The sequence below is a fragment of the Micromys minutus genome (genome assembly GCF_963924665.1).
Source record: "Micromys minutus genome assembly, chromosome: 1".
Lineage (NCBI taxonomy): Eukaryota > Metazoa > Chordata > Mammalia > Rodentia > Muridae > Micromys > Micromys minutus.
In genome coordinates this window covers 186,589,744-186,613,946 of record NC_137969.1, presented here as the reverse complement: position 1 = coordinate 186,613,946, position 24,203 = coordinate 186,589,744, and the positions used below count along the sequence as shown (strand labels likewise).

General features: G+C 38.9%; 1 protein-coding gene across 3 annotated transcripts in view; it reads right to left on the bottom strand.

Annotated features, from left to right (window-relative positions):
* Positions 1-24,203, bottom strand: part of DOCK4 (dedicator of cytokinesis 4) — a 383,278-nt gene that overhangs the window by 84,155 nt on the left and 274,920 nt on the right. For all 3 annotated transcript variants that reach the window (XM_080927592.1, XM_080927594.1, XM_080927593.1), the window contains exons 23-26: positions 23,414-23,606; positions 17,709-17,836; positions 15,461-15,595; positions 6,806-6,904 (exon numbers count right to left, since the gene is read on the bottom strand). In XM_080927592.1, the coding sequence (XP_080783718.1) occupies positions 6,806-6,904; positions 15,461-15,595; positions 17,709-17,836; positions 23,414-23,606 (555 nt within the window). The remainder of the gene's footprint in view (positions 1-6,805; positions 6,905-15,460; positions 15,596-17,708; positions 17,837-23,413; positions 23,607-24,203) is intronic.

Below are 24,203 nucleotides of genomic sequence, written 5' to 3'. Positions count from 1 at the left end.
CCTAACTGGTGACCCTCAGTTTATTATTACTGTGTTCAAACTGATACACGGTCTCATTGTTCATATAATTCATGGTGCAGTGGTATAAGTGGATGTTAACTAACACCCATGTGGATGAACGCATGCTCTATAAACTAGGAGAACATGCAGCGTCAGATTTGTCATACAGAGGGAACACCTGCCAGAGGAAATACCAGGCATCAGGACTATAAGAGATAGGAACAACATGTGTGTATAAAACAGAAATAGGAATAAGTTAAAGATACATAAATTCGGACAAAGAATACATAAATAAAAGCTAACTAATCAGGGAGGTTTTGTTTTTGTAAGAGAGACAATAATCTCCTTCCTTTTCTGTGGTAAGGAGTTTGGAATTTACTTTAATGGCAACATAGAAGCCTTGACTGGCTCTATGGTCAATGTAGAAAATTAAAGTTGCGTTTAATTTTTTTCTATGTTATATACGGAATGCTTTGTGTTTAAAGATGATAGTGAATTAAGATGGCATAAAACAGAAACTGGCTTATAACACCAAACTGGAAAAGGAATCCTGAGAACATGAACGCAGACACGCCCTGCCAAGCATCACAGGGCAGGTGTATGACTGAGAAGAGCTAGAGCAGAGGCAGCTAAGAACACATTTCTACCCCTAGTCAGATGTTACTTTACAAATTTGCTACAACTTTTAAAGGTATAATAGCCTTGATACAGAGTTTGAATCCAATTAAGGGCATTAGTAACATTTGTCACATTAAAATTTGCACTCTCAAAATGGAATCTTGAAGTATGTCACACAAAATTCCTGCCACAAACTCTTCAATCTTTGAGTGGTAGGATTATTGCACTGTAATCAATGTATGTAAATTAAGATGTCAAAATAATTGTGTGGGAGACAATGGCTTGCTAATGCAGGTGGCAATTGGGTAAGAAGACTCATTTGCTAAGCATAGATTTACTTTCTAGGCTCTGCACTTATTAATCCAAGTAGCCGAACAGACATTGAGAATACAAAATCCAGTGAACATCCCACTAGACAGGATGGTGCTGAGGTCAGTTACTATGTGTTGTGATGCTAAATACCAGCCATAGTTGCCTCAAGAACAAGAGAATCCTCTTGTACATAAAGTGATACTACATAACCTTGCTCCTTAATTTAAAACCATTGGTTAAATAAAGATGTCAACAGCTTATAGCTGGGCAGAAGAGAGGTAGGTGGGGTTTTGGTTCTCAGATTTGGGATCTGAAGGAGAACCATTGGGAAGAAGAAGGTAGAGAGAACAGAAGATACCATGGGGTAGGTAAGTCATGAAAACATGGCCATAAGGGCTTGCCAACTGGAGTTTAGAGCTGCCCAGATAAAGCATGGCAAGTTATAACTTGGGGCTACTGATAGTGAAGTAGAAACTAATAGTGTAGAAGGTAGATATCTAACTGGCTCTAGTGCTGATTAAGGCTAATTATAAATATAAGGATGTTTGTGTCTTTTATCTAGGAACAGAATGATCTAAGGTAGGGTAGAAACCCCTGAATGAGATTAAATATTTATTACAACAGAATGGACTGTTGAAGACTTCATCATAGAGTAGACATTTCAGATAGAAAGGAAACCACAGCAACAGACCCGCAAACTATGCAGAGGAATTACAAACGATATACACAGCTTGCTAGGAATGAGCAACTTAAGTTAGGGAATGTGACTGAAATGGGTAGGGACTAAGGTGAAAGGAAGACAAAGTTTGGAGACACTGGGATAAAGATACTAGACTTGTTAGAGTGTTTAAACTTGGTTTAAGGGCAGTTGTCATGGTAGGGACACCTATAATCTCAATACTTAGGATGCTTTGGAAAGATTACCATGAGATCAATGCCTGTGAATAGCAAGTTTCAGGCCAAGCTAAAGTAGGTAAAAAGTTCTAGGCTAGCCTTGACTATATGACAAGATTCTGCTGCAAGTAATAAACGAGACTGAATAGAGGTTATACCTGATCTATTTTGAAAACCAGCAATATAGACAAAGGAAAGTTCCAGAATATGGATAATCTCATGCCTACATCAACATCCCTGTGGCTCTATATGAAAGGACATAATCAACAAAGAGGAGTTTCAGTGCTGTGTGTAAAATGCCAAGGGTATGTACAAAACTTTAGCCCCCAGTACAACGTGGGTGTATAATAAAACACTACCAACCGAAGAAAGAAAAAAAAAGGATACTTAATCACTACCTAGTGACTACCTTTGTTCATTTTTGTAAAATGTAATCTTCAACTCAAAAAAAAATTAAACAATATAGGCTACAGCCCTTTACTTTTTGCTCCGTCCTACACATTTGTGCTGACACTGTGACTCACACCACTCACAGAAAGTACTTGTGGACCAGGAAGAAATGGCATCTGATCAAAAAGCTAGGAGCCACTTCAACAATAACCCTACAGGCATTCAGCTTCTTTAGGCACAAATGGAGCTAAAACACTATTAATCTCAGTTGTTACTGGAGAACCGCAAACTTCTGAAATTCAGCTTGACTTGGAGAACTATTTGAGAAAAGCTAAGACAAATCTTGTTCCGAACTGGCAAGAAGAAACGGTATAGAAAGAACTCCAGGAATAAAGAATAGCAAAACTACCCATTTGAAATTTAAGCACATAATCTGTCATTCTCAGTTTTAAATTTATATAACCTAAGACTCAGCAATATGACCTCCAGATCTTTGAACCAAGAGAAGCATCTTCCTCCATTATCCAATTTCAGGCATTCTGTTACAACAACAGAGGATGGATTAAGTCAGGAAGCTGACTTCTATAAATGAGTTAATATTAATCACTTACACAAATTGTGCTTGCTTCATATTTAAGTCTACATACAGTGTTTATTGTTAGAGGTCTTCAGGTCCCTAATGTGAAATCAAAAATCTAAAAGGGCTCTAAAACGCTTTAGTCTTCTAAGCCATTGGCACCAAAACTCTCACCTGAATTACTTATTTATCTAGAGAAACGGTTGCATTCTACTATAGATCTTACTGGAGGGCCGCAGGATAACATACAGTATTATGCACCATATCAGCTTTCTGGACTTAAAAATTCTGATTTCCAAAGAGATCTGATACTAAGGGCTTTAGATAAGGGATCACGGATCAATGTTGTAACCTTTGGAAGACACTGTAAGATAGCTTTGAGGGACAAAAATAAGGCTACTCCAGCTTGGTACAAAATTGAGCAATGGTAAGCTAATCTACTAAATGGAGAGATCTGGATGCTTTGAAAACTGGCCTCTAATTTGCATTTTCTCCAGTTGCCTCCTTTTCAGTCTTACACTAAGAAAGGCGAGTTTCCCTCATTCTTTTCCCATCTGCTAACTTCTCAGGACATCTTGTGGGCTAGTACCTCTCACTATTTTGTCTTTAGCATCTATCTCTATAAGTTCTAATTATTAAACACCTCCCTGTCTACCTCAGCTATAATATTCCTCTGATGTCACCCTCTTTTTCTGTAGCCTCTTGCCTTATTCTTGAACATTGCAAAGATCTCACCTGTTACATTCTTAGTTCATTCTTCAATCCATGACACTGTGGTTCCCATTGCATCCCTACAGTGGAATTGCTCATCTGGTTCCCCAGCATCAGTGGGCCTTTTCATGATTCACTACTTTTTGGTCCTTAATACTTCTGACTCTAGGCAGACCAGTTTAACTCTACACACTCCAGTGTTCACAGTTACTTCTGGACTATCAATTGCTTATACGGCTCATACTTCTCAAGTCTACACCTGCAGCTTGGAAACTGTCTAGTACACATCTCCGTTTAAATGTCCCTTAAGTGACTAAACTCAGGCTAAAAATCTGACTTATTTTGCTCCCAAATCTGCACATTTACTCCTTTATCTCCATTCAGTGAAATGGTACCAATAACCATCCAGTGGTTAGAAACCCTGGAAAGAATAACCACCTCCCCTTTTAACAACAACGAAAACAATAATCAGATTCCTTTGAGGTGGAGTTACAGACAGTTGTAAACTGTCTTATGTAACTGTTGGGAATTGAACTCATGTCCTTTGGAAGAGTTGTAGGTGCCTTTAATAACTCAGCTATTTCCCAGTCCCCACCTTTACCCATCTTTTAAATAATTTAGGGGCTAAAGAGATCATTAAATTATTTTGATAAGTCATCAAGTCTTGTCAATTCAAATTCCCAAATTCACTAGGACTCTGCTTCAATAATTGTCTTTATTTCAGGCTGTCCCAGAATGCTTTTTATAAGGGCTTATTTTAGTTTACATGTTATAGTCTATCACTGGGGGAAGCGAAGGCAAGAATTCAAGGCAGGAAAAATTAACTGTTGTAGGAGGGCCCAGCCCACAGTGAGTCGTGCTATCCCTAAGCAGGTAGGCTTGGGCTGTAATAGAAAGACAATGAAAAACTGCATCCTAGACATTGACCACTGGCCAATTTGACCTCCACACTTGCTCAACAGGCTCCTTCCTCCTAGGTAACTGGAATGTATTGAGTTGACAGCTGAACCTAACTCTGACATGTCACAGTAGCTTAGATTACTATGGCAACATCTTTCCATGGTTCTGTCTCCTATTTGGACACTGGCTAATACATTTTCAGTTGTACAACCAGACTAATGTGATCACACTCTCCCTTCTTTTTCTTTTATTATATTTCAGCTTTGTCGTCTTATCTACATTGTAACCTTTACAAATCCGACTTGGCTCACAATTGGGACTTGCTCACCTGTGTGTCATTTGTATTTGAATTTTTAAAAAATCATTATACTCTCATACCATACATCCCTTCTGCAGTTTCCCCTCCCCCCTCATTCCCCACCTCAGTCTTTAATCCCTGCCAGATCCACTCCTGCTTCCCTTCAGAAAAGGTCAGGCCTCCTAGGGTTGTCAACCAATCAAGGCATAACAGGACACACTAAGACTAGGCAAAGACCCTCATATCAAAGTGAATGAGGCAACCCAGCAGGATCTCTCCCTTCTTAAAACTATTCAACTTTTAAAACAATGCCGATATCCACTTCCAGATCTTCACAGTTTATGATGCTGTTTCTCATAGCTTTATGTTCTACCACACAATGAACTCATATTGCTTAAATACCTGGAGATGTGACCTCAGAGCAATGAACCAACCCAAGCTTTATTATTTTTTTTTAAATTCTGATATATTGTATTTACATTCTCATATCAGAAACCAGAGATATGGTTACAATAAATAGCTTACATACATTAGAAGTATGATGAGTGGGTATCATGAAAAAATTCCAGGCCAATACAATCAACAATTTATATGAAATGCACCAAAAATGTAACAGAATATGCAAAAAAAAATTTATAACTCAGTGAGAAAAACAACAACTCAAAAACCAGGAAAGGACTGAAAGATATTTCAGCAAAGTAGATAAACAAGCACATGGAAAGAGAGTCAGCATCATCAGTCATTAGGGAAAGATGAATGCACAGGCCAGGCCAGTGAGATGACTCCCTTTGGAAAGGGGCCTGCACCATGCCTGATGACCTGAGTTTGATCCCTGGAACCCACACAGTACAAGGCATGAACTGATTTCTACGTCTGTCTTCTGACCTAAACATGCACATGCACATACATACTAAATTAATGGTTCAATTAATGGATATTTTTATATACATACACCAGAAAATGCTGTTATAAATCTTTTTTTTTTTTTAGGGTACATAGCCTTTATTTATTTACTTATTTTTCACTTTCTTTTTTTACCACTTTATTTTTAAAAACAAAGATAAATGTACAAATTTTAAGCATTTTTGCATAAAAGTATACAAATACATTTTTGTCAGTGCTTGGTTTTTTTTTTTTTTAAAGGTCTGATAGTATGCATTAAGATCTTACTCGTTACAATGAGCATAAAGTACATGTAAAACAGGATGTAACCTGGAATTAATCAAAGTTTTCTTGGTGTGTAAGAATTAAGCATAATGGTTTTCCTTTTTTTTTCTTTTCTTGAACTTCATATAGTCTGTGAGTTGTTTCTGCAACCCAAACTTTAAATATTAAGGAATTTTTAAAAAATACATTTTAAAAAGATTAATTTTTTTTATTTTATGTACATGAGTACACAGTAGCTGCCCTCAGACACACCAGAAGAGGAAACTGGACCGCATTACCGGTGGTTGTGAGTTACCATGTGGTCCTGGGAATTAAACTCAGGACTTCTGGAAGAGCAGTCAGTGCTTTTAACCACTGACTCATGTCTCCATCACTGAATTTTAACCTAAGTGGCTGAAAGCTAAGAAAGTCAAATAAACAAATAAAAAAATTTCCAGATTCTAATAAATGTTTAAAATAGACACTAATGAGGTATGTGCTATTTTGGGGTGCTAAAATGATATTTCATTAATTGGCTCATTCATTCATTCATTCATTCCCTTTATAGTGCTGGGAGAATAAACCTAGTCCCATCTGAATTTTGGACAGGAGCTTGCACTAAGCTCTATCTGCAGCCTGAGCAGCGGGTTAGTAATGAGCACAGTTCCACATCTACTCTCAGCCAAGACCTCCCTTGGAAAGTTTTCTGTTTCTAGTTTATATACTTTGATGAGATGTGATTAAGATCTGATGCATTTCTCCAAAATAACAGCTAATAGCTTTGTTTAAGTAAAAAACTTCTCAAGAGCTAATAGAGAAAAGAAGATTGGTTAAGACAATTGAGAATAAGAAAACAGAACTTAATGGGAAGAGGTAAAGCAATTGCCAAGAACCATTCAGAACAGCAATGCAGGACAAGAGAAAGTAAAAGGAGAAAAAAACATGTAAGCAACACTTACCCTTAGCTCTTCTTTAGTATTGAAACTATTCAGAAGCTGTTGATAATGTCTATCTGTCATTTGTCGTAATAGGGAAAGGAGACAGGCAACAAATTCTCCCTAAGGAAAAAAAAAATCCCACATTTTAAGGGAAGTAAGAAAAACATCAATAACTCAATACGAATTTGCTACAATTCCAAGTTTTCCCTGGGCTATCTTTATAATTCCTGATAATTTCATATTCCTGTTCTGAATTTACAAGATCCTCTTCAACTCATCAGCACACTGGCCCTTTGACTCCGTGGGCAAAAGGAACCAGACAATGTATAATGTTGGCTTCAGTCTTCTTTAAGGAAACGCTTCTACGTTGATAGCTACTCTTTGTGCTTGAGCTCTATGTACCTGACTCCTATGAAGTCGATGCTTAAAAATGAAAAATCCTTAGATTTTAAGAGTAATAAAATTGCTATAATTTGCATTTTCTAATACACTTTTAACATGAAACTATCATTTTTAATGCAATATAAAGCAATGGAAACCCAACAGGAGAAGCAACTGCTGGCTAACTGAATGCACACAAAAGCCCACTTTAATTGGGAGATTGGTTTGAATGTATGTGAAAAAGACATTAAAAGACATTTAAGTATCACATTAAAACCAGAGACTAAACTACCAACCAATGGGTCCACATGGAGGGACACAGGGTTCCAGCCACATATATAGCAGAGAATGACATTGTCTGGCATCAATAGGAGGAGAAGCTCTTGGTCCAGTGAAGATTCATTTCCCCAGTGTAGGGGAATGCCAGTGTAGTAAGGTGGGAGTGGGTATGTGAGAGGGGGAACATCCTCACAGAAGCAGGGGGAAGGGAATGGGAGAGGGGGCACTGGGAAATGGGATAACATTTGAAATGTAAATACATAAGATATTCAATAAAAAGAACAACAACAACAACAACAACAAACCAAAAACTAGAGACTAAATGACCAAGAGGCAGGTTTGCAGCCTAGGCAGTTGGGCTAGCTCAGTCAAATGTCTTTCCTCTAGTTTCCACAAGAATCCCAAGAATACAACTTAATGGTTATGTTGGAGAAATCTGAGATTCACGTTGGTTCTTTACATTCAGTTACTTGTGACACAAAGATATGTTAAACAGTTGCTCCTGTACACTAAGATAAATATTCAATCATCATATAATAAATATTCCATATGGGTTCATAACAATATGGTTTGGGTTTGAACGCCCCTTCCCCCAGGCTTCTGTACTTGTACCAGGGCCGGCTTTCTTTGGGAGGCTCTGAAATTTCTAGGAACAGAGTCTGGCTGGTAGAAACAGGTTACTAAAGGTAAGCCTTTGTAGGCTCTGATGTATTTCCGGGTTCCAGTTCAGCTGTCTGTTTCCTACGTCGGCATGGTGTGGACAGCCACCAATGCAAGCTCCTGCTGCTAGGGACCTTTGCGGCCACATTCCCATTACGACAACCTGTATAACTCTGAAATCCTGACCTCAAAGCCCTCTTTCCCCCCCCACAAGGTGTTTGTTAAATATTCTGTGACAGTGACACATAGTAACTAATGCAGACCAGTAGAACTACATCCCAGACTCAACATGCTACCCTGCCATGGAGCAAAAGAATTCCGTAAACATTACACATGACATAGAAAATATAAAGAAAAGGTAATTGATGTTTTAGTGCAAATGGGATTTTGATATCACAAGCTTCAGAGAACTTTAGGTGACATTACAGCCATTTTTACCTAAGCTGGGGGGAAAGCACTTCCCTTGTAGCCTAGCACAGTGACCTCAGGGGTCTGCTATGTAAAAACCAAAACAAGCAACAATGTCAGGATAGGTACAAACACAGCCTTCATTTGCACGAGAGTTTTGCTGGGATTGGAGCAAATACCTGTCTCTCTCTGGCTAGATAAGCAGACTGTGTAGTTCCTCTTAGGAGGCAGCCAGAAAACAACTTCAATTCTGTCTGGTGCTACAATATTAGGCCAAATAAAAGGTGTATCTTGTCTACTCTCACCTCCTTTAGTTGAGCATGTGTAACTTAACATGAAGAAAGAAACAGCAGGTAGTGGAGTGCTAGTGTAGCAGGTACTAGCCAGTACTCTGAGCTTTGGAAACAAAAGTAGCTGGTTGCCTGAGGGGTGAAGAGGAGGCAGGCGGCAATGCAGAGCTGCGAAAGCTGCAGACGACCTGCTGCAATGACAGCTGAAATGCAGAGACTCAAGTCTTGAGGCTTTCGTGCAGCAGCAGCAGCAGCAGCAGCAGCAGCAGCAGCAGCAGCAGCAGCAGCAGCAGCAGCAGCAGCCACAGCTGCCACCGCCTACCAGCAAAGGACTGGCCGGAGCTGCCATTGCAGTGGCTACAGAACTAAGAGAGACAGCATAGAAGTCACAAATGCAGCCAAAGTGGGCACAAGCAAGAGTAGTGGAAGTAGAGGAAAGTGGACAGCAGAGGCTAATGGAGAACAGAAGACTACAGAGAAACTGTAAGCGATGGTTAGTGAAAAGGTTCCAGAGAGTTGGCAAGTCTTCACAGCAGAAGTACATAGGCACTCCAAGCCCAGAAGCTAACAACACTGGATACTGACAAGTGTTGAGGAATTCTGACATTCTACTCAGGCATAAGAGACACGTAGACCTAAGAGTCCTGCTACGTGGGACTTGCATGAGAATCATAACTTCAGGGTACCCCCTGCTATTGCCTCAGACTGTTGCTGCATCCCTCCATCAGATGCTGAGGATAAAATGCTGCCAAGGAACAGCATTTGTAGAGCTTCTCTTTAGGTGACTATGGTCTTTATTTAGATAGCATAAAAGGATCTCAGCCAGCTGGATAATAAAAGGGGATGAAGAGGAAACACTGAATTTTGATTGTTGGACACGTTCATTATCTTATTTCTTGTAATGTTTCCTAAGTAAATATAATGTATCACGTTATATTTTTTAAAAATATAAAATTTTATTGTTTTGTACACCAATTAAAAAAACTTTTAAAAAGGGGTTGCCAATACTATGATTTGTGAAAAGACATTATATATAAATTACTATACTTTGCATTGTCAAATTATTCTTTATTAGAGTCTTGTTAGGTAGACACTGTCAAACAGAAGGTGATCTGGTTTCACAGCTAGCAAATGGCAAAGCTTCGATGTGAATGTCAGTGGCTGTGGATCTAGAAGACTGTGTTCTGTGGCTCTTTCCTACTTTGAGATTGATTACATGTAGGAAACATGCCTAAGTTGAGGGGGCATGGCTCAAACTTATATAAATACATAAGAGCCTATCTATTGATAATACTGTTCAATGTATCATGTGTTGTCTTAAAATGTAAATTAATTGGTAGAGGTTCCATCAATTTTTTTGTTATGGGTCTTTAAATTGTATATAAACTATTCTAACTCATTTACAACATTATTAATACACTTGAATACTTGTTTCAATATATCCTATAAATACTAAAACACCAATTTTAAAAAATCACATATCATAGATCATAATTTTAGCAATAAGAAAAAAAAACCCAAATAGCAAATAGACCTTCAATAGCTTGTTATAATCTACGTACAGAGATGAATTCTTTGAATCCAAGCTATTAACTATGTATGCTGTGTCTGGTCTAGACCCACTACAAATAACTTATCATTGCAACATATAATATCTACAAATTTATGATATACTGTCAATCTCAACACTTCAATAATCTACTTTCATTTGCTCATATAACCTATTTTCAAACTTCAAGTTCTTGTCCAGAAGATTAGATGTCTAATATTTTACTTTTATCTTTTTCTTTTTTTTAACTTTATTTTAAAAAACAAAAATAAATGTACAGATTTTTAAGCATTTTTGCATAAAAGTATACAAACACATTTTTATAAGGTTGTAATTAAGTATTTGTGGGTACCTATACATACACATATGTATATATGTAACAATAATATAGGAAAAGAGGTGATTAATTTGAGGAGATAGGAGAGAAACTGGGAGGGGCTGTAGGGAGGAAAGGGGAATGTGATACAGTTCTATTTTAATTAAAATATATTCTTTTTTTTCTTTTTTTCTTGATCTTCACAGTCTGTGGGTTGTTTCTGGGGTGTTCAGGGCTTTCTGGGGTTAGTATCCAATTATCAGTTACTGCATCTTATGTCTGTTCTTTTGTGACTGGGTTATCTCACTCAGGATGATATTCTCTAGATGCATCCATTTTCTTGAGAATTTCCTTAGGCCATTGTTTCTGATAGCTGAGTAGTACTCCATTGTGTAAATGTACCACAATTTTTGTATCCATTCATCTACTGAAGGACATCTGAAAAGTGTGATTTTCTCTACTTTTAAGATACTTTAATAATGTTTATATGAATTCTCCAAATTTGTGAAAAATAATATTAATAAAAACATTGGCCAAGTTTCAGTTACTTGGCAAACTGCCTTTAAAATTCAATGATCTTGAAACAGTTGGGAGCAACATGGCAGCAGATGCTACGATTCTTCTCTGCGTATAAATACAGGTTGTTACGAGTACTTTTAAGGGATGGGTGTGTACAAGATTTTGTGCTGTCCAGATGGGAAAATTATATATTCTCAATTGGATCAGAAAAAAAAAATTCAATGGTCTTCAGTGGCTTGCATCCATTTTATGTACAGAATACATTGTATATTTCTATCAATAACGGCCAAGGATATTTTATATTTACGGAAAAAGTCTTCAGGAAGCTTCTTTTAAACATATGACTGTCCGCATCCACCCCACCCCCTGTATTTCCTAGACAGTGCTACTCTTTTCTCTCTCTACTCATAAACCACTACCTAACAGCTTTAGACAGGCATGCCAGAGAGTCTTAGTGCCAATGCTGAGCCAAGTCACCCACTACACGTGCTATTTAACACAGTCATGTGCAAAGAAATATTTATGCATCATGGAGAACTCTGGTAGACAATTAGATATCTGTCTATCATGCCTGCCTGCCTTTGTATGAATGTTGAAGCCAGAGGAAAGTTTGTGTGAGATGGTTTTCTTCTTTCACGGTTTGGGTTCTGTAGATCCAATTTGGGTTTGGAGATGAATATTTTAGGTCCATTTAGAGTAACACAGAGAGAGACCATTATGCTCAGGTGCCAAGGAGGCTTGGGGAACTGGTCTTCCACTCTATCTTCACCTGGGTTGTCATCTGCCTTCATTCTCCCTAGCTGGGTGGTATCCCATAAGGACAGCTAAAACAAAAGGCTTACATATGACCCAGGAACACATCATACAGAAATATACGGATTTCAAATGAAAATCATTCATCATACCAAGAACCAAGATTTCAAATTGAATGGACAAAACTAATGACAAATGTCAACATCAAGAGCAAAAAGGGTCTGAAAGGATGTGACTCATAAATTCAAGACAAAGTGGTTCCTGGGTCTAAATGTTAATTATACAATTGTCATACTTTGAGGAAAAATGGGTTGCATTGTTATGACTAGATAAAAGGGTTCTTAAACATGAAATCAAATCATGATTCATCAAAGGAAAAATTAATAATCTGGAGTTCATTAAGATGAAAAAAAATCTTTGCTTTTGCGAATACCACTAAGAGGGTGGAGAACAAGATACAGTGGAAGAAAATGCCAAAACAATGTTCACAACTCAGCAGTGAGGGAATCATTCGGTTAGAAAATGGGACAAGACCCGAAGAGATGTTTGTCTTAGAAGGTGATATAGATGGCAAGAATGTAAGTGAAAATGCTAGCAATGTAAGGCCAGCCATTGGGGAAACAGACAGTAAACCCCTCAGTGAGAGGAAGCTGTATACCTCTCAGAATCCTCCCAACTCCGACACACACAGACACAAAGGAAAGGATGCAGCATCACATGCTGACAAAGATGCTGAGAAATGAGATCACTCAGACTGTGCACATGTGGAGTGTTACATGGCACTGCCCTGAGGAAGGAAGTCTGGCTGGTTCTTAGAAAACTGACCATGTAGCTACCTAATGATTCAGCAGCCAACTCCCTGGGATTTCTTGCAAAAGAAGAAGTGGAGAAACATGTCCACATAAAAACTAAATGTAATTGATGTTTATACTAACTTTCCTAATACTACACAAACCCTGGAAACAACCCCACAGACCTTCATAGGTAAACTTTTGTTATACGTATTATGGTATATACCATGGAATAATAGTAATGAAAAGGAAAACAATGTACATAGCAGCCTGCAGGAATCTTCACAAAACTCTGCTCACTACTTTTAAAAGTCAATCATAAAAAGTCATGTGCTCCGAGATTCTATACACATAACACCCACAAATGCCAGAGCTGCAGGAACAAAGAGGAGTGTGGGGGTTGCCTGGAGCTAAGGAGGTGGAGGAGATGAAGGGAAGTGGATTTAGCTCTAAAGCACCCCATGAGAAATGGCTGCAGTGATGGAAACATTGCACATCTTGGTCATATCAACATCCATGGTCTGTTCTGGAATACTACAAGTGGCTATCACTTATTGAACTGGGTAAGAGAAACATGAAATATTTTTATATTGCTTCATATAGCTGCATAAGGTTTTATAGTAATACAAAATAAAGGGTTTCGCTTGAAAAAAGTAAATAAAATAAAATAAAACAAAACAAAAACCAAATAATCATTTAAGCCTTCAAACCTGTAACAAACTTCAGTGGCACCCACCACCCATCCATCAGATAACAGCGAGCCCACGAAGAGATGGGTGCCATTTCACACATCGGGCTCCTTAGACCACGAGAAACTAGAATTCAAACTTCTTTATTTAAATAATACAGTTCAGCTGCTACATACATTAGGATCTTAATTTTCCTTTAACTTCATGTGTAAGAGAGTTTTGCCTGCATACGTGTCTGAGTACTCATGTGTGCTTGGAGTCCATGCAGGCTGGAAGAGGGAAAGAGATCCTCTGGAACTTGTTACTGGTGGTGGTTGTGAGCTGCCATTGTAGGTGCATAGAACTCAGGTCCCCTGGAGGAATAACTATGGAGCCATCTTACTAGTCCTGGTGATTTCTCCCTTTCCTTTCATACACATATACATAGCACATATTACATATACAAATTTTAAATATATTTTAAATAAAACATATAAAAATCTTAGTTTGTTAAGATAGTTTAACTTTACTAGTAGTGCTGGTTTGGATGAAAACTGTCTCCCACTGGCTCATGTATTTGACGACTTAGCCCCTAGCTGTTGGCGTTGTTTAGGGAAGCTAGGAAACTTTTAGCAAGCGGAGCTTGAGAAGAAGAGGTATATAACTGAGGGTAGGCTTTGAGAGTTTATAGCCTCACCTCACTTCCAGTTTTCTCTCTCACAGAGGAAACAGAGAAGCCATAATATTTACACAAAAGACCTGTAATTTTAGAAAAAGAATGCCCTGATTTAACGTTATGAGACAAAGAACCTCCAAAGAGACCTCTGAGTTTGTTTAGTGTTGGCCTTCTATACCTAGGCATGGGGCCTATCCTTAAGAATACTTTGTTTCCCCACTGAGATTCATTGCCTTGAAGAAAGGGAATTTTTCATTTGCAAGTGTTTATCATTTGAAGATAGCTTCCACATCAGGGATTGGGGCCTGTATCCATTTGTCCTTTTAGCCCTAGGATCCCATAGGGTACAGACCCATGCAGGCCCTGTGAGTTCCCATGTATCCACTCTGTTGTGTCTAGAAGGCCTTGATTCCTTGGTGTCCTCCATCACCTCTGGCTCTTACACTCTTTCTGCCTCTGCTTCCACAAAGTTCCCTAAGGACCCCAGACTTCCTAGTTTTTAACTAGAAATGGAAATGATTTGTATCTAGAGCTAAACATCCCCGAGCAGCACAGCACAGTTAGTGAAGCTGGCAGCAAATGCTTCATTAACACTTGTGCACATCATTTACATGGAACTTAGAGTTTCTACTGCTACAGCTACAAGACAGCTCTTGCTTAAAAGAACAGTGTTTAATATACAAACATGTAAATGTCAAACCTCAAGTGATTTTTTTAAAAAACAGATATTCCTAGGTGTGTGGATAACTCAGTGGTAAAGAACTTGTTTACCACACATGAAGCCCTGGATTTGATCCTTAACACTGCCATAGATAGAAACAGAAACATACATCATATACAGATGCATATGTATAAAATATCTGACTTTATTTGCTAATACTTTGCCTGCAACGTGCTATGCTAGCATCCTGAGACAACTGAGCTTGAAAGACCCTTAAAATTTACCAAGGTAAAGCTTTTCATCTAACATAGCCAAGCTGAAGACTAAAAAAATTTAACACCTACTGAGTGCAGGTGAAAAGTCCAGAATTAGTACATAGGGTCTCAGATTCTAGCTGCTGCTTCCCTATTTGTTTTTTGGAGAATTTGGAAAATTAAAAGTTACCAATTTGACTGGGGATATAAATCATGGAGTAAATTTAGAAAAGTAAGAATATGAAAGCTGCCTTTCTGAAGTTCAGACTTACTGACAATAGTGTCTTTACCTATAGGCTTCCTACTCTTACCATTTGTATAGTGAACACCACCTCCTATAGTCTAGTAATGTTCATAGCTCATCCTGGGGACAGATTTCCCACAGTCATATTACAACCCATCACCAAAGAGAATGGAGCTTTAAGGTGCACAACCAGGCCCTGTAAGTATGCCACATGCTTATGAACTTACAGTGACATCCTGGAACTGCAGCCTCATGGCAGAGCTGGATGCTTGAGGCCGACTGGTGATCTCCAATATGGTCCTCAGCAGGATATCCAGCAAGCTGGCCACTATCACGTCTATTTCCTCCAGCACAGACTTTTCCTTAGGAGAGAAAAATAAAAAAAATAAACAATGTGCTCAGGGGATTGCCTCTGCGTGCACTAAATCTCTTTTAAAGGAATCTAAAACCAAACCAACTTAAGACAGTAAGAGATGTAAACCTCAATGGAAAAAAAAATGGCCTTGCAGAGAAACATCAGAGAGTCAATGGCTTGCCCCAAAGCACACCCACCGTCTGGCTACTCAATGTAAAGCTGAGATATAAACAAAAGAGGCACAGTGTAAACACCAATTACAAAGCCAGCCCTACTCCTAAGGAACACCTGGCCCTCAGCAAAGCAGGGAGCCTCTCTGGGCTGAAGTCTTCTTTCAGTATGATTTCCTCAGGCCCTAAATGTGCTTACATTGACTCCTCTCAGCGTGGCACTCACACAGATCATTTCCAAGACTGGTTTATATGCAAATGACCGCTCCCACAGAAGTGGGATTTGAAAAAAGTCTACATGTAAACATAAGAAACTGGAGAGCAGTCTAGATGAGGATCCTTGGCCACAGAGGGCCCTGGTTAGTAGCCACGAGAGGGACTGGCTTTCCTGACGTGCTTAATACCACCCACACTTCAGGACTCCAGAGAGAAAACCCTGCATGGCATGCTGCACAGAAGAATGGGTGCCTAACATAATTGCATGGGGAAGAAACTTCTGTTTATATATTATCTACATATGTACATAAATACACATAGATACATACATATATTACATATGTACACATATATTTAATGATAAATTTTATAACATTTTTGAGAAAACTATTAAAGTTTCCCCAATGAACTGCTTTCAGCTCTCAAGTCCTTATGAGCTAAGCCCTGGCTTAGCTAAAAACCTGACTGCAATTTTGAAATTTAAGTAGAGGAGAAGAACAATGAAACCATCTTCACTACAGCTGTCTGCTTTTTGTCCATCTAGTGACCTGGCTAGTTTCTACTCACAGTGACTCTAACCTGGAAAACCCTTCTAGTCAGTCATGGCTTGGTTCTTTGTGGTCAAATGATCAGAGGGAGTTTCAAAGTGGGGCAAAAGCTTTTTCTCTCTTGTCACTGCTCCATCTCATTCCATGTCACTGGTGTTTGTGGGGTGGTGGGACAGTGACCCCTGTTCCTGCCATGACTGCCCAGCTCACCACACTTTCAGATGCAGAACTCATGGGTTCTCTGAAATCTCACTGTTTCCATACCAACAGGGCACTCTCTCCATCACCTCTCCTGGTGTCATTCCTACCCCTGCCTGCTCTTCAGAAGCAGATCATAAACACAGAAAAATAAGGAATGCAGCCCTGAAATCAGTGTGGGATTGGGGGAAACAGAGACTCAGCATTCACTTTCAGACTTCTTTGTAACCTGCTATGGATGAGCTCACCCTTTCATTAACAGCCATGGATTGACAGAAAGAGAACAGGACTTCCTTCCTATTCAGATTTCATATCAGACTCCTGTGCTGAGAACTTCAATCCCAGACATTGCTCCATTGATATGGAAACATGCCATTTTTCTCACTTTGTGCTGTACTCTTAACACACAACAATTATACTGTGTCAAGAGTCAAGCAAAACAGGAATCCTCAAAGCCATGACAAGAAGACTACTGTTGAGGTTGTTCAATAGTTGTACCACAGGTACTTCTAGTCTCCTGGGGACTGTCCTTTGCTTCTGTAATTTCCACAGGACTAGACCCAAGGGCCACAGTCAAGTTCTAAGCACCATTATGTGGCCTTTCCCAGAGCAGGCCCAAATTGCCTTTCCCTGCAAGCAGTAGTTTATTTTTGCCACAGAGTGTGTCATCACATCAAGATTAAAGACACATGTGGGAAGCTTTGAGATTTCTAATTCTTCTTGGTATTCAGTTCTTCCTTGAAACACAACTTTAGGAAGCCAGATTATTCAAGGTTATACTAATGCCACAGGTTATTTTTTTTATTTATTTTTAATTTTTTTTCTTAATTCCTTCTGTGGAGACCCAAGAAGTTCAGCCTGGTTGAATATGAAAAGCGTGTCTCTGGTTGATCCTCCCTCATGTGACTCCTTTGAAGACATTTAAGATTTTATTTGCAGAAGCCATTTGATGAGAACCAACCACACACTATGACCTGCATGTACTTACTGAGCTGTTTTTCTTGATGAGACAGAATACGTTGCTAAGGATACGTGCGCACATGATCAAGTCCTTCTGTTCTTGCAAGTGGATGTGGAGGTGATGCAGTACTACAGGCAGGAGAATGTACCGAGAGTCTGGGGGGGGGGGGAAAGCTATTAGTGTCATAGCAGCTGAGTTCCACACAAGTCCTAGTGAACCCTCATTGATTTTTCAATTCCATATCGATCGTTAAACTAACAGCACATGGTGTTATAGGGGTCCTAGCTCTATGAGTTTTATATTCAAGATGACGCAAATTCCCCCAATGCATCATTCCTGTAGTCAAGAGGTCTCTCTTAGTAACAGCTAGTTTCTTTCATATCTTTTCCCCTATCCTGAGGGTGTTTTACCTCCATGTTTGTAAATCAAATGCTTCTCTTGCTGTTTTCTGTGCTCTCTCTGTGTTCATCTATGATGTCTACTATGGTGAATGGGCATGTCGCTTTCTTACCTCCTGCCTTGGTCCTTGGTTTCTGGAGAGTTACAGCACAGTTTCTGATTAACATTTCAATTATGTTCTCATGTACCGTGTGATTTCAAGTCCTTGCTGCAAGTCCATACTTTTTGCATCGCTTTGCGTTTCTCTTTTAGCTCTCAAAGTTATTGAGGAATTATTGGTATCTATGGTATTTGTATATTTAATACTAAGTGCCTTTGCTTGGCCCTTTCAACTGGTACAGCAGTGGGTCTCAATCTGTGGGTTGCACCCCCTTTGGGGGTTGAATGACCTTTTCACAGGGGCTGCCCAAAACCACTGGAAAACAAAAATACTTACATTTATAAGAGCAGCAAAGTTACAGGTAGTAAGTAATTATGAAAATCATTTTATGGTTGGGGGTCACCACAACATGGGGAACTGTATTAGAGGGTAGCAGCATAGGGAAGGTAGAGAACCACTGCTGTAAAGTGTTCTCTACTTGGAGGATTTGCTTCCATCTGAGAATTCAATGTATTCACAGTGTGTGTGGTGGTTTGAATAGGAATGGCACCCATAGAACATGTGTTTGAATTCTTGGCCATAGAGAGTGACACTATTAGGAGGTGGCCTTGTTGGAGAAAGTGTGTCACTGTGGAGGCCAGCTTTGATGTCATATGTGCTCAAGCTACAAAAGCATGGCACACAGTACCCTTCTGCTTCCTGCAGATCAAGATGTAGAACTCTCAGCTCCTCCAGCACCATGTCTGCCTGGATATTGCCATGGTCCCACCATGATGATAATGTACTGAACCTCTGAACCTGTAAACCAGCACCAATGAAATGTTTTCCAGTATAAGACTTGCCTTGGTTATGACAGTATGACTGTCATAATCTCTCTAATTTGCATGTGGTTTAATCATAAACAAATATAAACATAACCTGTTCTCAGCAAGAAAATAGGTAAGTGATGGTTACAGATTCCTGCTAAACAAATCAGCAAGAATTTAGCACCAGGGACAAAGCCCAAAGGTCAAATTGTCTAAAATTAAAATTTTATTTTCTTACCATGTGAGCTAATTGTGGACGCCCTTCTTTCTAGTAATAATAGCCCCCTGGAAAATTGTTTAACTTAGTCATTTTCTTACATGGACCAAGTTTCTGCTCATAAAAATTAATATCCATAACAGATTATAAACAGCAACTGCCAACTCTGTGTTGGGAGATGTGGGTTGTCATTAAGAAAAAGTCAAGAATTAGTCCTTCGGCTTTAGCCGAACATCATAGCTTTGAATACGCTCATTCCCACTCATCCTACCGCCATATTTGGGTTAGAACTGTCAAAAAAGAATTGCCTGTGACCTCATCCTGGTGGGGATGTGTGGACTCAGTCATACAACTGCAGCCCTTCTGGGCTTCGTTTGTTTGAAATAGAATTCCAGTATCTGTTTTTTCACCTTCTTATGTGGAGTGAAGCCAGAAAAGTGCTTTTAAATCTGTTTCTTCTGCCCATGTGTGGGAAGGAGAATTAATTGATTCCAATGTTGTTTCCCAGACTCCAACTTCCTGGATCCTGGGACTTATATTATAGCAAAGGAGTTTCTGCAGATGTAACACGGGGGGCTTTATCTGGCCCCATTGTAAACATAGGGATCCTGATGAATGAAAGAGATAGAAGGGTCAAGTGTGTGTGTGTGTGTGTGTGTGTGTGTATGTATGTATGTATGTGTGTGTATGTGTGTATATGTGTGTGTGTATGTGTGTGTGTATGTGTGTGTGTGTGTGTACATGTGTGTAGTGTGTGTGGGGGTAAAGATGCTGTGATCCTAATTTTGAAGAGGAAGAGAGGTAAAGTGTGCAGATGGCCTCTAAAGCTACAAAATATCAAGATGACCAGTTCCCTAGGCCTTCGAGACAGTCTGGGAACACCCTGAATTTTGTACAGTGAAATCATCAAAGTTTGTTCTACAGATAAGGAGTCTGCATCATTTATTTAAAGCCACCAAGCCATGGTTCCAATTACAGGAGCAATGATAAACTACGACACTACCACTATCTTCAAGACGCCAACCTCATCTTATTCTGATTATTGTAGCCTTAGCTTGTGTTTATAATAAAAGTAAAATGTTATCATATCCCTTGTTATCTGGATATAATTAGTTTTCTTTGAGAAGTTGGGACAAATCCACTTAATTTCTTCTCTCTGTTTAAAATCTACATTTTGTTTTGTTAGGCCAATCTTGTTCGTTACTTGCTATGTTGAATGGGCCGACACTGGGACCATTTGTGTTGTGTTTTTCTGCTTAGCCTACCATGCCCATAGTTACAATTTTGTACTGTCCCTCTTCTAGTCACAGCCTAATTATTTTACTCCACTTGTCAGCTCAGGTATTCACATTACAAATTTGGTTTTCCTTCCAGTACCTTTTCATTCACAAGGATACTGCAGAGATACCTGCTTGCTCCTTGAGTTCACAGTGAGTAGGTTTGGTTGCCACACTCACTTGCAACCCTCTCAAGGTTTCCCTAACACTCCTGGGGAGTACCATGTGATTTAACAAGGTCTTTTCTATCTTGGAGGATTCCCAGGGACACTTCCTGTTTTTCTCTATGAAGACAGCTTCTTCTGAATATGCTGTACCCCATCGCTTACATGTGACAGTCTTTGTTTCCTTCAGTGATGAGTCAGTGAATGTGAAGCTAAGCATCACTTGTGAAGTGAGAGAAGCAGTTTTAACTATGTTGACTGTGAGTGGCTTCTGCTTCTTCATCATCATCCTCCAAGGGGAGTGGCCCCCATAGAAAGAGCACACAGGGTTCCTACCACTTCCGCCTACCCCATGCCACAAGGCAACTATCAACTTCCTAATCCTGACTCTGAGCCTCTCCTCTAGGGTCCTGGCACAGACCCTGAAGAATAACTCCAGAGTGAGCTTTGCAGATATTCTCACCAACTCACACAGGGACCTGATTAACTTCTTCATTGTACTGACTTTTTGATCTTGTTTTTCTTATTTTGTTCCCTGAAGGTCAGGAATCCAAAGGGTCTGTGAAATGAATAAAATTCTCTCAACAATTTCTTTAGCACTAAAAACTTTTTTTGGTGATCTTAGCTGACCGTTTAGTGTAGGACTAATGAATCATCTATTTAGTGTGGGGAAAATATGGCAGAAATCATAACTCCTGTGAGGCAGAAGTCAACCTTCCTTAGCTTGGGGAAAGCAGAATTGGTGCCTGAGTTAAACTAGGGACTTGATCCACCCCTGTCCTTTCTACACCTCAGCCTGCAACTCTAGGTAAGTTCCTGACCACTGAAATACAACCCTTTGGTTCCAACAAACAGTTTAGAATCTACCTGCAAAAAAAGACCTTTTTTTTTTCTTTTTCTTTTTCTTTTTCTTTTTTTTTTTTTAAGTCAGTAGTTCTCCATTTTCCTAATACCACTACCCTTTCAGACAGTTGATCATGTTGTGGTGACCCTCAACCATAAAATTATATTCATTGCTACTACCTAACTGTAATTTTGCTATGATTATGATTATAAATGTCTGTTTTCTGATAATCAGAGGTGACCCCCCCACTGCTGTTCTAAAGTTATTTTTTCTTTTAATCATAAAAAATCAAAAGATTAAACTTTCTTTTATATCAATTGAAGCATTATTAATTTCATCAAAAGGAAAAAGCAACCTGGCTATTCTGGAATTCACTCTGTACACCAGGTTGACTTTGAACTCAGAGACATGCCTGCCTCTGCCACTCAAGTGCTGGGGTTGAAGGCCTGTGTCACCATGCCCAGCTAAAAAAGGAAGAAAGCAATGAATTCCTTAAGAAGAAGAGATTTACAGTAAATACTTTGATGTCAAGATTTTTTCATGATTTACTTATATGCTCTATTTTTATCTGTATGCTTAAGATGTCTTATGATAAAATCACCTATTTTTTCAGTATGTTTGGGACTATATACTCACATATGCATCCAAATGGAAAAATAACTTCTGATAGAATCTATCTTAAAAACTTTTTAGTTGGTGAATCAGATGGAAAATTTGTCAAGTAAATTTTAAAATAAGGTGGATACTTCATTATTTTCTCCAAGAAAATAAAGGGGGGGGGGGGGAAGAGAGGGAGAGAGAGGGGTAGAGAAAAAGAGATAGATAGATAGATAGAGAGAGAGAGAGAGAGAGAGAGAGAGAGAGAGAGAGAGAGGAGAGAGAACAGGATTTAATGATAGCATAGCAAAAAACATTTGGTAGCTGATTGCTTGATATTGGGATAACATAAACAACAACAACAACAACAACAAAAAACAAAACAAAACAAAACAAAACAAACAAACAAAAAAAAAAACGGAGCACAAAGAACATCCTTATGGTTTCAGAAGACAAACTATGGTGGTTTGGATGAGAATGGTTACCACAGGCTCATAGATTTGAATGTTTAATTCCCAGGTGGTGAACTATTTAGGAAGGATTAGGAGACTTGGCTTTGCTGAGGTATCATGGGTGGTGACCTTTGAGGTTTCAAAAGGCCACACCAGACCCAGTCTGCCTCACTCATTGAACTTAAAATGTAGGCTTTCAGCCAGTTTGCCTGCTTTCATCTCACGATGCTTCCTTCTGTGATAACCCTGGACTCTAAAACCCTGAGAAAATGTAAGCAAACCCCAATGACATGCACTTTAAAAGAATCAAATTGCCCTTATTTGGTATCTCTTTACATATATAGACTAGTGACTAAGCTACAAACTGATGGGAACCATTTAAAAAAACTAGACAAATAAGGATCATACCAGGTGTATATAAATCTCAGAAGGAAAAGGTTGCTTTTCTCTTGATCCTATAATGGGAAATCGACAACAATGTGGGCAGGAGACCCATGCTCACACAACTACTAGTTGTGATTACAATAAATAACTTATTTAGTGCCCTCCCCAGTCCCCTCTTTCCTTTGTCATTGGGTCTCAGTATGTGCACTCTGCTTAGACTGGTCTTAAACTTCTGGATTTACTGGATCCACTGGTGTCAGGTGCCTATGTAGCTAGGACTACAAATATGAACCACTATGGTTGACCTATTTGGTCTAGCAATGATATTTTGATAGCCACAGCATTATATCTGAATGATAAATACATTTCCCATCAAAATGACAATACTTTTTTGAAAGTGTGTTTGATTTTATTTGCTTCTTTGACCATTGGCCACAAGGCATGAAGAAGGGCTTTCTAGACACAGCATTTTCCCATAGAGCATCACTGTACCTGGGTTGGTATAGAGCTGACTCTCTACAGTTTTGCCAATGCACTGAAGCTTAATTGCCTGCAAGGAATCATCCACATGCATGATGGTCGGCAGGCTGCCCAGGGTGTCCTGTACCAAGTTGGCCACTTCCCGGACATCAAAGAGCTTCAGCAGTTCTGAGTACACAGCTGGAAAGGAGCTCAGGAACACAGCCTTAAAACAACGGAGGGACACAAATTAATTACTGATCTCGGAAAAATAAGATGTAAAATGTCACCAAGTTTTTATTGGTCCTGAGGGTGAAACGTTTGTGTAGGTTAGACAAACAGCCTTTCTACAGGGTTACAACCACAGCCCCTAATATTTCCAAATATATTTTATTGTGATTTCTTTCTCTTTCTAAATGAAAACTTGATGACTGCCTTTCAAAAAACTATGCATCTGCTTGAATACTCTTAAAATGAGTAACTTGGTATTCCCTGCTAAAGGCTGTATTTATGTAAGCTTTGGTGTACTTGGCAAAGAACTGAGTCACATAAATGAAATAAAATAAATAAAAGCAAAAAATACAACAATTTTATCTTTCTGTCTACAAAAAGTCAAATTGTCTTCCTCAGGTATCCCTTAATATATTCCTGAGTTTCTTATTATAATTCTTAAGTTGAAAAAAGTATCTTAGTGTCCCTGAAATGTAAGGTACCTTTATAATATGACTACTAAAAGGCGTAAAGAAAAAAATACTTTATGAGGGCAGGAAGCCAGCTGCCCTGAGACAAAATAAGGGTTATTACTGAAAATAAAAATAAAAGT